Below are 16,675 nucleotides of genomic sequence, written 5' to 3'. Positions count from 1 at the left end.
TATTAGCTATGAAGGAGTGACTGAGTCATACTTTTGTGAAAAAGGTATCAAAACTTCGGCACAAGTGTATCAAGATACCATCCTTGAGAAGGTAGTGAAGCCATTTAATAACACCATTTTCAATAACAAAGAATGGTCCTTCCAACAAGTCTCGGCAACGGGTCATAAAGCTCGGTCTACGCAGTCTTGGTTGAAAATGAACGTTTCGGACTTCATCAGCGCTGAAGACTTGCCGTCGTCTAGTCCCGATCTTAATCCGCTAGATTATGATTTATGGTCAGTTTTAGAGAGTATGGCTTGCTCTAAACGGCATAATAATTTGGAGGCCCTAAGACAATCCTTACGATTGGCAGTGAAGATTTTTCCCATGGAAAGAGTGCGTGCTTCTATCGATAACTGGCCTCAACGTTTTAAGGACTGTATCGCACCCAATGGAGACCACTTCGAATAAGCTTTTTATATTATAAATTGTTTTTTATTTATGTATTAAACTAACACACTGTAAAAGTAATAAATGTTATTTGCAACAGAAAAAAAAAATTTTTTTCTTTGTTTCAGTATTTATGGCAAGACTAGGTATTCCCGGGGAATCCCGCGTTTTATTCAGTTTGTTGTCTTTCTGACCGAACCTCAAGGCCGATTCTGATAAAATTTTGCCACTTCTAGGGGAGATTTGAGAAAGTATTACCTAATTATAAACGTAGACACCATACTTTTTTTTTTCGGAATAAAAATATATTAAACAGGGTATTTGCGACAAAGACCAATAAATTAATCCCACAATTTGACGCCTATTTGTTAGTCCATGCAATCTTATAGATAAGCGCCATATCTGAAAATATAAATTCTTCATTAAGAATACATAAAGATCATGCGGAATAAAATATATTCAATACTTATAATAATTATGTAATATATGTAACCATGCAAAGCGCAGAAAATACACACCTCAATCAAAACATCCCAATAATGAGCTAGATGAAGGAGAAAATAGTTAAAAAAATTGAAATTATTATATAATACATATTATTAACCGTAAACCCAACATAGAAATTGTGAACTCTAACAGGGGTCATTAACCTCTCGGACGTGACCTTGAACGTGAAATCTCAGCTGTCAAGGTATAGTTTGCATTTTTATAAGTCTAAGGGTCTGTTTCACAATGTCCGAATAAGTTCCAAATAAGCTATTTATTACCTTTTTGTAGGATAAACAGTATTTTTTCATTTCACGACTGTCGGATAGCGCTATTTGTCATGAAATGCCAAATATCTTATTCGGAACTTTTATCTTTCGAATAATTTATGTGTTGCATAGCTATTTGGCACTTTATCCATACATTGTGAAACAGGCCCTAAGCAATTATCACTACATATAAGAAGAAACTTATAAATGATGTAAAAAAATTCACAAGAATTTTTTATATATAAGTGATTTTTACTCTTACACCGACAGTAGTCCTATAACCTTAATATTGTAAACCAATTATTATGCTTTGATTCATTATTTAATTCCTTTTCACTAAAGTATTATAATATTTATTTTATATTATTGTGATAATTAATATCTACGCATTGATTTTGTTGAATAATAAGTTTTACGTCTATATTCTAAAACGTATCTCAATCTCGTCTTAAGCGCTGTCAAATGTCGAACCTCGTCCGGAAAATTGGTTTTACAGCTCTTGAAACTAGATTTAAGTTTGATTGACGTTCTAGGTATGAGTTAAATAGTGCAAAGTCATGTTAATGTTTCAATAGTAAAACAAATTTCCAAGATTTTTAATGTAGCACTCTGTATAAGATTAATTAATAAAAAGTTAAGAAGTTCTGTGTATATATTTTTACAGCTATTCCATCAGAAGTATGGAATTGCATAGTGATTTCGTTCGATCGTTAAACACATTTTAAATGTGATAATAAAAAAAATGTTTTATTTAAAAAAAAACAAATTTTATCTTCCTAAATCGATATTAATTAGAATATTAAATGGCATGATATAAATATAGTTATTCACAATAAAAACATGGGAATAGTTCGCCAAAATTTGCAACGCGTTTTAATTAATTTTAAAAACATACAAAAATATTACTATAAAATAAAACTAAATCCCACTCATTCATAAACTTACTACAAGTCTGAATATGTTTTAACTAAGTAAAAATGGTAACCATATCAACAAAAACTTAGCCCACGGTTTATAGGGCTTACCATATTAGAGGCTTGCAGGAAGTTTATATTGAGAAGGATGATAACAAAATAAAAGAAAACAGGTAATTATTTACAATTGAGAACACACGGGAAAATAACAATTAGTACCAAACATATCTAGACAACAATTTTGTTTTGACCAAATCAATCAGAACGCTGGCTTATATTATGTACATTTAAGTAATATTTAGATTTCTAAATATAACACCGGATCAGATTAGTTTATGGCACTAGAACAATACAAATTTTGGGTGACTCAGACCAAAGTTTACCTGACGCGGGAGTGCAAGGCCGCTCTCTCTTCTGCTGGGGTATCTCTTAGGAAGGAGGAGGAAAGATTGAGCACAACCATGAGACAGCAGAGTAGGAGTGGACCTAGGATGGCACCTTCGGGACCTAAGTAGAAGATTCCGCCGGCGATGGCTAAGCCAGTTACGTAGGGGTGACCGCCACTGAAAATAAAAATGATATTCAAATATACGTAACGTCTTTTTGCGTTTTATATAAAGTGTCTTCTGAGGAATTGTTTGGGATGATCCCTCCTGCCTCGTTTCAGCATCGTACGAGCCGAATGAATACTAAAATTCACCAACATCACCTTGATGGCTGGAAATCTTCCACAGTCCGTTTCACAAGGCATTTTCTTTTGCGAACTAGCGAACTGTGGAATCGACTACCGGCGGGAGTCTTCCCTGAGAGATACGACTTCCAACAATTCAACATTCGAGCGAACTCCTCTCTTAAAGGCCACCCACTAAAAATGGGTGTCTATAGGCTGCAATGACTGCCTTTTTGGGCGTCCCGCAGGCTCGTTTGCCCCCCTATTATATATATAAAAAAACATACATTTATACATAGTGGACATAAACGTTTATACACACCTACGAGGAAAAAAATCCAAATATTTTTTTATCCAAATATTTAAACTGGCAATATAAATACGTACGTTAGAAACTTTCATTTCACTTATTACCCGCTCTCGGGAAAACTCATTATCAAAAATTACGTGTTTACCGACAACTATAAATTAATTGTCTAAATATAACGATTCGAAAGTAATGTTCAAGAAAAACAACGAACAAATATTCGGTTAATTTTACGAAAAACCAATGATAATTAGAAACAATATTCTTCGTACGGAAACATAGCCATAGGATTTTTAGAGCTGGCAACAAAACACTTTCCCGGTTATACGATCCGTAAATGTTACATTAGGTTATAACACCGGGTGATGCCCAAACTAAACATTTTGTTTTGTATTTGCCGATAATATTATTAATCTATATTATTATAGTGATGTTTGAACTTACTCTTTAATCTCAGCATACACAGCGGCATCCAAAAACGCGATAGGCGCCGCCTGCGCAATTGGAAGCATAATGGCCGCCATGGGCCTGCCTTGAAGCCATACATCTAATGCCGCAGGGATTCCAGCCAAATATGGGCCAAGAAAAGGCGCTGCGCCTAACACAGCCGCTAACACTGGAAACGTTTGTTTAAATTTATTGTCTCTGGTTTTATTTAAATCTAAAAAACGACAAAAATAGAACAGTCTTCTAATCTTAAATTTAAATAGCAGCTATTTAAATTGCAACTTTGTTACACAGTAATTGATAAGTAAAATATGTTTACAAACCTGTGCGTATATTAAGGGGCAAAAGATAGTTTAAATTAAAAACAATTTATCAAAACAACGATAGTATTAATTAAATTTTGTTTTTCTTATTATCATTTTCTCGTGGTGTGCGTAGCTGAGCGTATACATATTTGTAAAAATCCAACGCTTTTTGCTTATCGTAAGCATTACTCCTGCAATGGCTGCCGACACATCTATTTATATATTCTTCTCTCGGAGGTGATTTCGTAGCTTCTTGCCTACTTCTAGATCTGCCCGTACTTCTCAGCGTCTCAACGAAGTCTTTGGAGGAATCAAAGATAACCTTTACAGTGGTTCTATTCGTCATATTCATATGGCTATCCCGTAGTAGATCATCCTTATCAATAGCTGTCATAGCTGCGCTTGCGTCACCGGCTAGGGAGTTAGCCTGTCTTATCAAGTAAAATGTAGGCGCGGGCTCCGTCACATCCTCGTCTTTATTCACGTCGATATTAGTATTATTAGAATGCTTATCGTAATACAACAAACACATAACTTTTGGGTCAAGGTTCAGATGACACATATCGCTTTCTTGTAGCAGTTTAACGATATCTATTGGCAAAATACACGGCGCTAAGAAACAAGTGTTATTGTTAGCTGTGTTTAAAATCAATCCGCTCAACTCGCTGATACTTGGCGTATTCAAGAACGCGATATTCCGGCATTTGCAGTCTATTTTGTTTTCGCGAAATATTACTTGCGCACCAGAGAGTTTGCAGCTTCCATGATTGAAGAAGAGGGAGTATGGCTCGATTCGTTCTATATTGTTTTTGGAGAAGTTAATTTGCTTTTTGGTTACGCGTTTCTTCATACAACGTATTCCTTGCAGGGCGTTACTTTTAAGGAGTGCTATATTATTGTTAACAATATCAATATTTGGAGCATTAACAACTATGCCATTGGAATGAATTTCCTTAAACGTATTTCCTGTGAGAAAGAAGTTATCTGCCGTTACATTGATTCCATTAGCCCTTATTTCATTAAAGGTGTTAGAGGATAATTTCACCGTAGTCGCCTGTATATTGATGCCTTTGAATTCCAAATTATCAACTTTACTATTGGTCATTGTGAACATAGAATTCTCACTTGCCATGACAGCCTCAAAACCCTGCGTTTGAATATCTGTAATTGTAACATTTTGGAATAGGATAGTCTTCATTCCGTTTGTGTTGGAAATCGCTTTCGTGGTGATTGAATTTATTTTACTGTTTACAACTCGTAAATTTGTCAAAGGTAGAGTACCTGAACACTTCAGTTCTGTACTAGTCGTTGGTGATTTGAATATATTTCTCGGAAAAGACACGATCTCTCTAACATTTTCTATGGTAACTTCTGATGGCGTTTGTAATGAGGATGTGGCAGATAAAGTAATGAATTCAAGACGGTCACAGTCTTTAATTTTGAATTGGTTCAAGCGAGATGCTTTTTGCAGCAAAGGACAATCCAGAACAACTCTTAAATCCCGACAATTTTGTATCGTTACACTAACGATATGGTCTGTATAGAAATCCTTTAGATGTATAATAAAATCCTAAAAAAAAATTGGAATTATTATTCAATTACACAAAGCATAGAAAATATTCTCAATTATATCGATTACTTAATTTATTAAATATTTTTGAATACAACTTACATTGCTCCTAACGGTCGAACATGTAAAGACAATTTCGTTGGGTACATTATTAACACAGGACCACTCGGCATGGTGACAACTGGTGAAATTTATCCTTACACATAACGCAGAATTCACTAACGCGACAAGAACTAAAATGCGCATCGTCAAATAACGAGTTGTCACTTCGGCCGGCAGATAAATATGAAAAAATATCGGTAGTTACGAATTTAATCGGCGCATTGACCTGTATGAATTTTTGGAGCAGGAAATACATATATATGTACTTTTAAGTGGCGATAACGTATCCATGTATAGCATTTACATACTATATTGGCAGAATCTGATGTGTTAAACAATTTTAAAAAATCCGTATAAGTTTTTACCGCTTTGAATTTCGTACGACTATTTAAGTGTAACAAACGAATCGCCAGCTCTAGCAGTATTAATATAATAATTTTATCGAAACATAAACAATACATCGTGTTCCTATTGAAGTATATTTTCATTGATGTTTTAATAGTTCCTTATTCCTTCACTAGATGGATCTGTTATACAATTTATTCATACACCCATTTTTAAATTTAATATAACATCACGAACAACTTTAATTGTCTGTCAAGTGAACTGACAAAAACAAGATGTTTTCTTAAATTCCGTTCAAGTAAGCAGATTTACTGGTATTTATCCCCCTTGTTTATGTAACAATAGTACATAAACGTATTAATTTTTTGTAGAAATCCTAGATAGTGCATTTCGGTTTCAAGCATAGTGGGCGTAAAAAAGTAAATATGTAATTACTGTTGACGTAATCACCAAATAATAAAATTCAATACCTCCTGTAGTGCATACGTAATATTAATGGCCCCAATGTAAGTGTGTGTGTGAATATTGTTATTAGTAATATTTGTTAATTCTTTCCTCATTGGGGTGACCCGTAATGGCAAGATTGGTCAAATAAATAAATCTTTGTTTACGAACTAATCTATTGACTCTACCCAACTTCCCAAAAGCCCAGAAGACTACAGCAACGTTTATCACTACATAGTATAAAACAAAGTCGCTTTCTCTGTCCCTATGTCCCTTTGTATGCTTAAATCTTTGAAACTACGCAACGGATTTTCATGCGTTTTTTTTAAATAGATAGAGTGATTCAAGTGGAAGGTTTATATGTATAATAACATCCATTAAATAGTGCAGAAGTACTGTTATTTTTGAGGTTTCTAATGATGTCGTAAATAATTACATTTTTTCCGCTTAGATTGCAAACGCACGCTGAACCCTACGAGTTTTATCAAAATAATGTACTAAGTACTGTACACATTTAAAAGGTCTACAGAAAAGTCTATAATGGTACATATATGTCTATCTCTTATGGATAACCCACATTTTTATATACAACGTTCACAGATTTTCTGTAGTGTATTTAGTATCAGCATTGCACCCGTGCGAAGCCGGGGCGGGTCGCTAGTTACTTATAAAACAGTGATGTAATTTAACTTAAGTTGTCATAAATTGTAATGACAAAATTAAATCATAATATTGATAAAAATAGTTTAGAATATGTTCTTTTTTGACATTAAATTTATTTGTTAAAATTATAAACATATGCAGCCAGTCTTTTAATGCTTGTATTTTTTTTATAAACAAGTCCGTATTGCAGTGAAGACGTTAGCAAACATCACTAGGTTTTAAATACTTGCCTGGAGCTTATCGCTGTTTACCGATTAGGCCGTACGTTGCCTTTTGAATTTTACTTATATTTATGCGATACCGTGTTTAATAAATATATCAAATCGTGCCACTTACCAGAAGGTAGATAGACTACTTTGGCACCAAAGAGATTGTGAACTAGCCAGGTCCATAAACCATAGAACAACGCCATTTTGAATGAAGCGCGAAACACCTAAAAAGTCATTCATAATTATAAATCGGTAGGTTAAGTCCCTATGAGAGGAGAAAATATATTATCGTACAATTTGTTTCATATGTTTAAGGCCAGCATCGCATACGCGAGGGTTTTATTTTGTAAACATCAGATGTCGCTTATAGTTTTTTTTTGTACGTATTCATTAATAGTGTGATTCTTGAAAAATGTTAGGTGTATATCGGCGTGCAAATTCAACACTCCAACGGCGAGAAAAACATCCCAGACCAATAGACATTGTGTATGCGACAGAGGGCTGATTCTACTTAATTTAAAAAAAAAAATTTTTTTATAAAACAGGGGGCAAACGGGCAGGAGGCTCACCCGATGTTAAGTGATACCGCCGCTAAAATAAACTAAAATCACGAAACGGATACAGAAATCTGAGCCAGACCTAAAAGGTTGTAGCGCCACTGGTGTTTTATAGAAAAACTAGCAGACTCGGCCAAGCGTTGCTGTGGCTAAGGTTTCTGTTATATTACATAGTAGTAAATTAATCAAGTGAAACCGTAGGAGAACTTATGTGAAACGTTGGTACCACGACACGGACCTAAACTAAACTACCTTTAACTCAGCGCCATCTGTTAGAATTGTATCAAATAATAAACAAATGTTAATGTTATCGTAATTTTAGTAAGGATGCCTATTTTTTTTGAAAATGAAATATAGCCTATGTCACTCAGGAATGATGTAGCTTTCCAACAGTGAAAGAATTTTTCAAATCTGCCAAGTAGTTTCGGAGCCTATTCAATTCATACAAACAAACAAAAAATCAAACCTTTCCTCTTTATAATATTAGTATAGATATAGATTACCGAAAATTAATTATTTAAGCCGCAAAAATTTGCCAAAATACACGATACATACTACAGTCAAAATCTATTATAACGACATCGAAGGGACTACGAAAAGAATTCGGCCGGGACCTTTGATATCGGTCAATATAACCGATATGTTGATCTAAACGATGTCGTAAACAGTTTTGGTATACCTGATTTATAGCAACGGAGAGAGCGATGCCTAGACGCGGCCCGAAGTTGGGTTGTATTTGAGTAATGACTTCCACTGGTTTGTATAATGCATTACTCGAAGCCAGAAGGTAAAATAACGTTGTGAAGAATACCACCTGAAAAAAAAACTTTTATAGAGATACCGATGAATTTTTGCCATCATTATACCTATACTTATATATATACCTATATTATATCAATACAGTATATTAAATTACGTGTTATGACAGATTAACAGTCATAAACAATTTAAAAAGCATTTTAGTTTCAAAATATGCGCCATAGGAAATAGAATCGTCTGCAGTTAGCATACAACACTTTTAAAAAGGAAATCATCGCATCGCTTGTGATTGGTCAATAGAGTATTGACCAATCACAAGCGATCACCAATTGACCAATCAGGATGAAGCAACTATCGTATAATTTCAGTTCTTAACGAACATATCATGTTTTCATACAATCGATATTTTATTTTAGAACGTTGCTATTTGGAACTGCGTCCACGGCAAACTATAATATATCTAAAGGCATATTTTATAGTTACTTTTGTATCATACTCATCATGTGAAAGTAAAATGTATGTCTAAATAAATAATGAATTCCTTACCAAGTTAATAATCATACTAATAATAGCGCCTCCTCCACTAAACAGTATAGACGTGAACGCTCCAATGGAGCCGGCAAGTAGGGACACGTTACTCGCAAGTGGCGACCATATACCACTCGCTATAGCGCTTAAAGTACCCACATTCGCTTGGACCCAACTCGCAATACCCTCGAATAAACCTGAAAATATCGTAAGGAGAATATTACACGGTTTTATCATTTTAAATTAAAAATAATTGTGGTCATTTGGACCTCTGAACATTTGCACTCTCATAGGCGTGTTGATAACAGTTGAAAAAACAAAACTATATAAAATAAAAGATGTAATTAAATTGTATATTAAGGAATTTATGATTGAGTTTGTCATGAAAGAGCTGGGAACCCATAACATAGGTATTATATTTACGTTCAACTGTATCTTAGATAAGTATTAATTTTGACTCCTGCATTCAATTATATCTAGTTGTAATTTGAAACTATTGATCAAAGTTCAACCTAATAACGAAATTTAATATCTTGTAAGGTAATAAATTCTATATTTTTATAGTGCCGCCTACGCAGTTAAATACCCCATTAGTTAAGGACCGGTTGCTTCCAGCACAGGCCGGTATTATATTTAATTAATAATATTTCATCTAGTGTCTAATCGAATAAATTGTTAAAAATGGCATATGTAATTTTTTGATGTTATACTTCTTTTGGCGCTTCAAACAAAAATGATGAGAGATTTTTACGATGCGCGCGCACACCATCACAAAAAACCGACACCCTGAAGTTAGCTACAGTCAACATTTTAGTTTTTTTATTGTTAGTGTCGTTTTTTCTACAAATGTAGAATAAGGCGAAAGATATATATAAATAATTATTGCTATAATTAAATTTTAAAGACGTAAATTCACCTGTTTGTAAAAACGCACCTGGTGCCTCTGTAAAATTACTGACAAGATTGTCCCAGGAGTCTTGAACAGCAGACGAATCCACCTGGGGTCCTACAGTTGCCGCAAAGTGTCCAGACACCCAACTTTGGTAGACACGGTCCCAGATCTCTAACACTTGCTGTTCTACTCTTGCTATCTTCTCAGGATCCCCTTCTTTTAAGATGCTTTTCACCTGGTTTGAAGGTTGACATGAGAATCTATATTCTATAGATCGTTTTAGGTCCCCCAGAAGTTGTAATGGACCAGACGTTTCATTGGATTTTTAGTTTAGGCAAGTAGGTGATCAGCCTTTGTGACTGACGTCGTCGATTTAAGAGTCAAGGCATGCTAAGTTCTAACTTTCCCTAACCTTATGAGCTAACTACAAATTAATAAACTAAACTATTAACAAGTATTTTAATATTTTGCATGCAGTGCGTCATACGTGCGTTGTATTTAATGTTCTATTGAGTCATACTTCGTAACTTTAACGATCATGATTTGTGTAATAGTAAAAAAAATCCTTAAAAATATTTAATTGCTTTAATAAAGCTAAAGAATTTATGTCAATTTAAAGAATCAAAATCAAAGAACATCTAAGTTTTTAAATAAATAGCAAATTACTGATATTCTCGGGATTTTATACTAAACATTTTAAAATGTCATAATTGTATGCGATGAGGTGCACAGGCCACAGCAAAACTACGGATGAAGAAAAACTTACATATCGCATAGTCTAATATAAATCCGACAGGCAGCAAAAAAACAACAGAAATTAGTTACTAAACGAAGATTTAGACTTATAAATGTTCCAGAACGTGCATTTTTATTCACTATAATCAATATTTTATGTCATTTCTTAATTTTACTAGAATAAAAACGCTTAGACAATATTGTCTTTAAAAGAATTCTAAAAAACAACATTCGTAACTATTATATTCGATTGTACATGTGACATGCTAATGTGCATTAAGTGCTCTAAGAATGAGCAATGGTATTTGAACTAAACGATTGTTTGTTTCCTCTTATTAACAGTTAACAGGTAACTGTAAAATCTTAGCTAATAACGATATTTGCAGTTACTTTTTCGTAATATGAAACGAACGACAGTCTCAAAATTGGATTCTCTGACATATGTAATCTTCATATTAGCAATCTTAGTAAAACTTGACTTAGCTGAGAAATATCCCTAAAGTTTTTGTATACACACTGGGTTTGAAACGTAATTTCATATATGAATTAAAAATACATCTATTTTATACTAATAAAATACCTCTTAGTATATGATTTATAGTTTAATTTCTTGGTTGGATTCGAACTTCAAGGCTTAATATGAATTGTATATACTCGTGCGATTTTTAAGAATTTTTAAATAAAAAAATCTATAAACAAATTGATTACTTGATGATAAATTTGGGCGTAACCTCCAAGTTGGCAATGGTTTATAGTAAGTTTTTATACAATATTTATTCCAAATACTTACCCCAGTAGATATTCCCTCTCGTCCGTACGTGTAGGCGTTGTCAATGAGTGAATCAAGTTTATCCTCCCATCCATCAGGAAGGTAGGCGTGAATGACACTATTCTGTACAAATGTACTATTAAGGAGACTCCCACTAAGTTGTATTACCACTATTGCTTCTGAATATATCTAAAACAACATGAACCGAACTATATAACGTTATACTTAATCGTAAAGGATAGTAATATCACAATGATTCATTTATAAGAATGTATAGTTTGGACTACAAATATAATAGTATTAACTACTTCATTTGTTTAGCAGCATTCCATTGTTATTCTTCCGAAATCTATGTTAATAAATATTAGCCGGCCTTGCAGCAACAAATTGGCGGTGTAGGAAGTCAACCTGACTCTATCATGATTTCTTATAATAAATAAAACTTTTTTTACTGTGTCGTCAAGTAACACCAAAACAAATGAATTTGTATGATAATAATCACGTGATCAAATAGCCATAGAATTGGTAGACCTGAGTTGGACATCAGTCCCTATAGAGCTCTTGTATGAGTCTCTTTCTATACTAATGTTTGTAACTAATTGGCTCAAATATGCTGGACCGATTTTAAAAATTCTTTCCCATTTGAATGCTAGATTATCAATGATTTCAATAGACTATTTAAATTGCAAGAAAAAAGTACCCAACTAAAACTTTCATCGCTTACGCTGCGAAAACTATTGATGTTAGAAAAAAATGTTCCACCTTATTAAAGAACATATTAATATCTACAAAAAATGTTAAAAAATTTATGTCCACACATGCGAAACCGGGACGGGACAAGTAACGCTACAACCCTATATCTTGGCCGCAGATCGCATTTTTACTTTGATAATTTTTATTGTCATAGACAAGTAGGTGATGTACCTGACACCCTAAATATGGCGGTCTCTTTACGATATTTGCCTATAGAGCTAATATTAATTGCACATATAAAGGAAAAAATACATTGACGCATATGTAGTCAGGGTTGTCGCACGGTTAAGCCTAGGCCAACATTCGGGTACTTACTTGTATACATATGAAGATGGTGGCAACTATCATAAAAAGAATTAGTCCTATAATTACAATACAACTGGATACTGTATCGACCGATTCGTATGCCATTGCTATAAACGTCTGGTTGAACATTGACATCATCTTCCGTATACCGCGTATTTCACCGGGAATCAATGCGGATTGCCTAAAAAATTATAAATTGGCAATAAAATTATATCTTTTTTGTTGTAGTAAATTTCTAAATCATGAGTTGTTAGAAGAACTCAAAAATCCCTTTTTTTAGATTAATAACAGAAAAACTGATGTAATGATTAAAAAAAAATCAATGGGCTACAACCTACTTAGGTCTACATTTTTGAATCTATTTCATGATCATTTTTAAATCTAATGGGCAAGTAGGTGCCTGACACACGCCGTCGACTTTTTGGGTCTACAGGCATGTCGGTTTCCTCACTATGTTTTCCTTCACCGTTCGAGCCAATGTTAAATGCGCACATAGAAAGTCCATTGGTGCACAGCCGAAGATTGAACCTACGACCTCAGGTATGAGAGTCGCACGCTGAAGCCACTAGGCCAATAGTGCTAAACTTTATGATTTAGGTATACTTTATTATCAATATTACATTGAAGGTTCGCCGCTGCAACAATGAGCAAAAGACAGGCATCTTCAGATGTGAAATTTACAACCATTCTCTTTAAAGGAGTTGAAAAATGGAAACCAAATAATATGTTATGTATGCATATTTTTTGCTATAAATGAACAATTAAATTCTTACCTATTATTCCACCAGCAGGTAATTTTTATCTTTGCGTTATTATAGTGATTTTCAAAGAATAGCCAGACCCCAAAGAAATTAAGTAAATACTTTATGACATGTATAGCTAAAAAGATAAGTGTGATTGGTAAAAGCCATATATGTTTCCATACCAACATACAAAAACATCCAAAAAACAAAAGCTTGAAGTACAAAGCTGTTTCGTCATCTGTAAAATTATTTCGTATGTAGTTTTCATCAAGTGATTTCTGTTTAAATGAAGAAATTCGTTTTTCGAAAGCAGTTGGCTTTGTTAAAGGAAGAGCTGATAGCGTTCTTGTCTTGAAGAGCATTCTGGCATGTTGGGGTGAACTGTGTAGATTGCTTAAGCTGCCCCTTTTTACATCCGGAGTTGTTGGCGATAGGTCTTCAGATGTTGAATCTTTTTCATCTACTTCTGGAATTGTGTCATCTTGTTTCTTGTCTTCTAAAGATGAATTTATTATTACTCCATGAATAGCTAAGAATATGGATGCTTCTGGATCTGTGAAAGAATAATGCAATACAAATAACTATTATGTTTAAAGTCTTTTTTACCACCAGTTAAGTTAAGTTTTTAAACCACCATTTTTCTTCAAACCTACAACAAATAAGATGGTTGTTATTTTTATTCTACTGTAAAAGGAGTAATAATTGTTTTAAATGCTAAGAGGTGGTAGAAGCTGGTAAAAAGTGGGATCGTTTAAGAACACACAAAAAAGTTATGTTGTTTATAATAATAAATAATGAGATACTAGATCCATAAAGTATTTTTTACCTGCTACAAGCATCTGCTTATGAAAATGTAAGACTTCCAGAATAAACCCAGTCACTATAAAAGCCTGAAGTATAATAAACATATAAACTTTGTAGTCTCCTGCTAAACTTGCAAGGTAGCAGGTTATTGTCATCCATAGAACACGTGAAGTACCTCGAAAAATACTTGCTCTTTCTGGAGTCCATATTGTGTAGACACTTATAATGTAAGCTATTGCTATTGTAACTGTCTGAAAAACAATTACAAAATGTATTGTGTGTAACATCAAAATAAATGGTAACAAAAAGATCCTGCATTCTCCGATAACTAAATATAATAATTAAAATGTATTCTGCAAGAACAATTTCTTATCCAATTGATTTTGTAATTTTAAGTAAAGAAATAAATACATGTTGAATTCTTTTATTATGTTAATCAAAGTTCAAACTTACAAAATCCGATGTACACAGGCTAATCAGAACTGTTGTTGAAACGCTTACAAAGTTAATAAATTGCCAAAATATGCATCCTAAACTCCTGGGAATTGAATTGTACAACCATGGCAGAACAAATATTGTAGATAGGAGACATATTATAGACTGAAAAGGAAGTAAATTGAATATAAGTATTTTGTTTTTATAATAGAAAATTAAATTATACTAATTTTTAAATTTTATAAAATTAGACTTACCCTATAGTGCTCTTTAAACTGATTGCCAACAAAGTCAGAGGCGAAATTCACAGCATTGACAGGAATAACTAATAATCCTACTACTACACAAGAGTTTGTTTTCTCAAGATTTTCAAACCAGGTCTTTATTTTCTTAGATAATTTATATTTAAATGGATGCAGCAAGGAGCCGACAAGAAGAGCCCAAAATAAAGGCTTAAAAAAGGGCTCTAATATAAGAAAGAGAACGTATACAGCTGCACAGCATATAGCCAAAACAAATAAAGCAAAGGCATTGTAAAAACCGTGTTTCATAGGTTTTTCGTTGCTCTCGGATAAACCAATAATATTAAAAATATTTTCAAAAGGTGATTGCTGCATCTTTGAGAAGTTAAAATCTTATACTGATGTTTAACGTAACAACCACTTTTCACAATCAATACCTGATGTATATAGGTGTGTATGTGTAATTTAGTGAGATCATCGCATTAATTTTGGAACATTTGATTTAAAAATAATTAAAATAGATATTCGTTAAACACTTCATTCTGAAACTAACAACTAACACGATACATCAAAGTGCATTAGGGACATGTTAAGAACTTGACGTTGATAGATGACAGATAATATTTGACATTCGGAGTTGGCATTGAATTTCAGACAATTATTACTGTACAATTATTTTTTAAAACTATACCAAATTTTACCATATTATAATTGGTAGGATTTTATTTTTAATACAGAAATTTATGTCACCATTCATAATTACTATGTAACGATAAATATAAATAGGGACGGATATTAATCTTAATCGGCAATATTAATATTAAAATACTATAAATTAATCTTTATATTGTATCAATGTACTTTTTTACATATATATTTAATTATTATTTCTTACGTTTGTTTGTTTATATACCGTGCTTGTAAGCGCATCAATTATTATCACCTCAATAAATTATCCTGTATGTGTCAGACATAACGGGTCCTTTACCTTAATATAGACGCATTAACTGACTGCTTACCACACTTGTTTACAAACCGCTCTCCAGAACACTTCGTTCTATTAATATATACGAAAACAATGTCGCTACTCAAGTTTAGTGTTTTTTTAATCATTTATGTGTTCATAAGTGAATGTACAGTTTTAAGAAACGCACAAAACAAATCATTTTCAAGAAAATTAACCAGTAACGAAGATCGTATTATGTTTCCTGATGACGATGGGTATCCATGGGTACCTGAGGCAGGTAGCACTAAAGAAAAAGACAGCACACAGGAAGACGATGACCTTGGCAATCGATTTGGCATACTTTCCGGAAAATGTCCCATTGGAAAAGTTAGAAGAGGATTCATTTGTGTATAGGTTTAGTTTAGTTTTGTTTTGTCATTGATTAAAGTTCATAGAGTTATCAGTTATGAAGTTGTGTTTTATTTTCAAAATGTTATTTCAGTATTGAATTAATTCTAATAAAGTCATGTCAATATCTGCTGGAATTTCTATTTATAAAACATGTTGGACTTTTATTTAAAATTAATTTATCAGTGTACAATTACAATACAATTTAAAGGAACGAGAATACATATAAAATAATGACATAAATCACAATGAGTGTTAACTCCCTAGTTATAGGGACAAAAATAAGTACAGGAAAGTATTGTTTCAAATGTAGAAAAAAGATTAGTTTGATTAAAATATTGAAACTGTTTCTTTGATCGTTCTCTATAGTGCACACGTCGGCATTATTCCCATTATACCAGCTTATATAAGCAATATTATTGAGAACTTAAAAAAATATTTATTTCAGAAATAAACACACATCATATTACACATTGACTACGCGAGATACTAACCCAGTATCTCAGGGTTGACGCCTAACCATTAGTCTAAAATTGCTCTGTCTTCTGATTCAATTATATTTACAGAATATGTGGAGTAGTTTTTGCACAACAAAATAGCAAACATGATCAAATACAAATAGTTTAATTAATACAAT

At 33.0% G+C, this 16,675-nt stretch overlaps 1 protein-coding gene across 2 annotated transcripts; it reads right to left on the bottom strand.

The window, feature by feature from the left end:
- Positions 1-583: 583 nt before the first annotated feature.
- Positions 584-15,238, bottom strand: LOC110994293 (transmembrane protein 245). 2 transcript variants are annotated; one of them, XM_022260841.2, is made up of 13 exons: positions 14,700-15,238; positions 14,461-14,607; positions 14,030-14,258; positions 13,234-13,756; positions 12,470-12,641; positions 11,423-11,590; positions 9,922-10,132; positions 9,024-9,202; positions 8,398-8,532; positions 7,289-7,385; positions 3,521-3,692; positions 2,483-2,662; positions 584-832 (listed from the first exon to the last, which is right to left on the bottom strand). In XM_022260841.2, the coding sequence occupies exons 1-13, from the start codon at positions 15,057-15,059 to the stop codon at positions 814-816; spliced, it is 2,592 nt and encodes an 863-aa protein (XP_022116533.2). In that variant the 5' UTR covers positions 15,060-15,238; the 3' UTR covers positions 584-813. The 2 variants fall into 2 exon arrangements, with proteins under 2 accessions (XP_022116533.2, XP_022116534.2); XM_022260842.2 differs by having other exon boundaries at positions 9,940-10,132.
- Between the last annotated feature and the right edge of the window lie 1,437 nt (positions 15,239-16,675).

Source organism: Pieris rapae, chromosome 11 (assembly GCF_905147795.1).
Source record: "Pieris rapae chromosome 11, ilPieRapa1.1, whole genome shotgun sequence".
Classification (NCBI taxonomy): domain Eukaryota; kingdom Metazoa; phylum Arthropoda; class Insecta; order Lepidoptera; family Pieridae; genus Pieris; species Pieris rapae.
This window is presented reverse-complemented; position numbering and strand designations above follow the sequence as displayed.

Bases quoted from the DNA above. Each gene is read 5' to 3' on its own strand.
- LOC110994293 (XM_022260841.2), bottom strand. From the start codon at position 15,059: ATGCAGCAATCACCTTTTGAAAATATTTTTAATATTATTGGTTTATCC. The intron at 13,757-14,029 runs GTAAAAAATACT...ATTCTTTCACAG, and splicing joins TAAGCAGATGCTTGTAGCAG to ATCCAGAAGCATCCATATTC. The intron at 2,663-3,520 runs GTAAGTTCAAAC...TTTTATTTTCAG, and splicing joins GTGTATGCTGAGATTAAAGA to TGGCGGTCACCCCTACGTAA.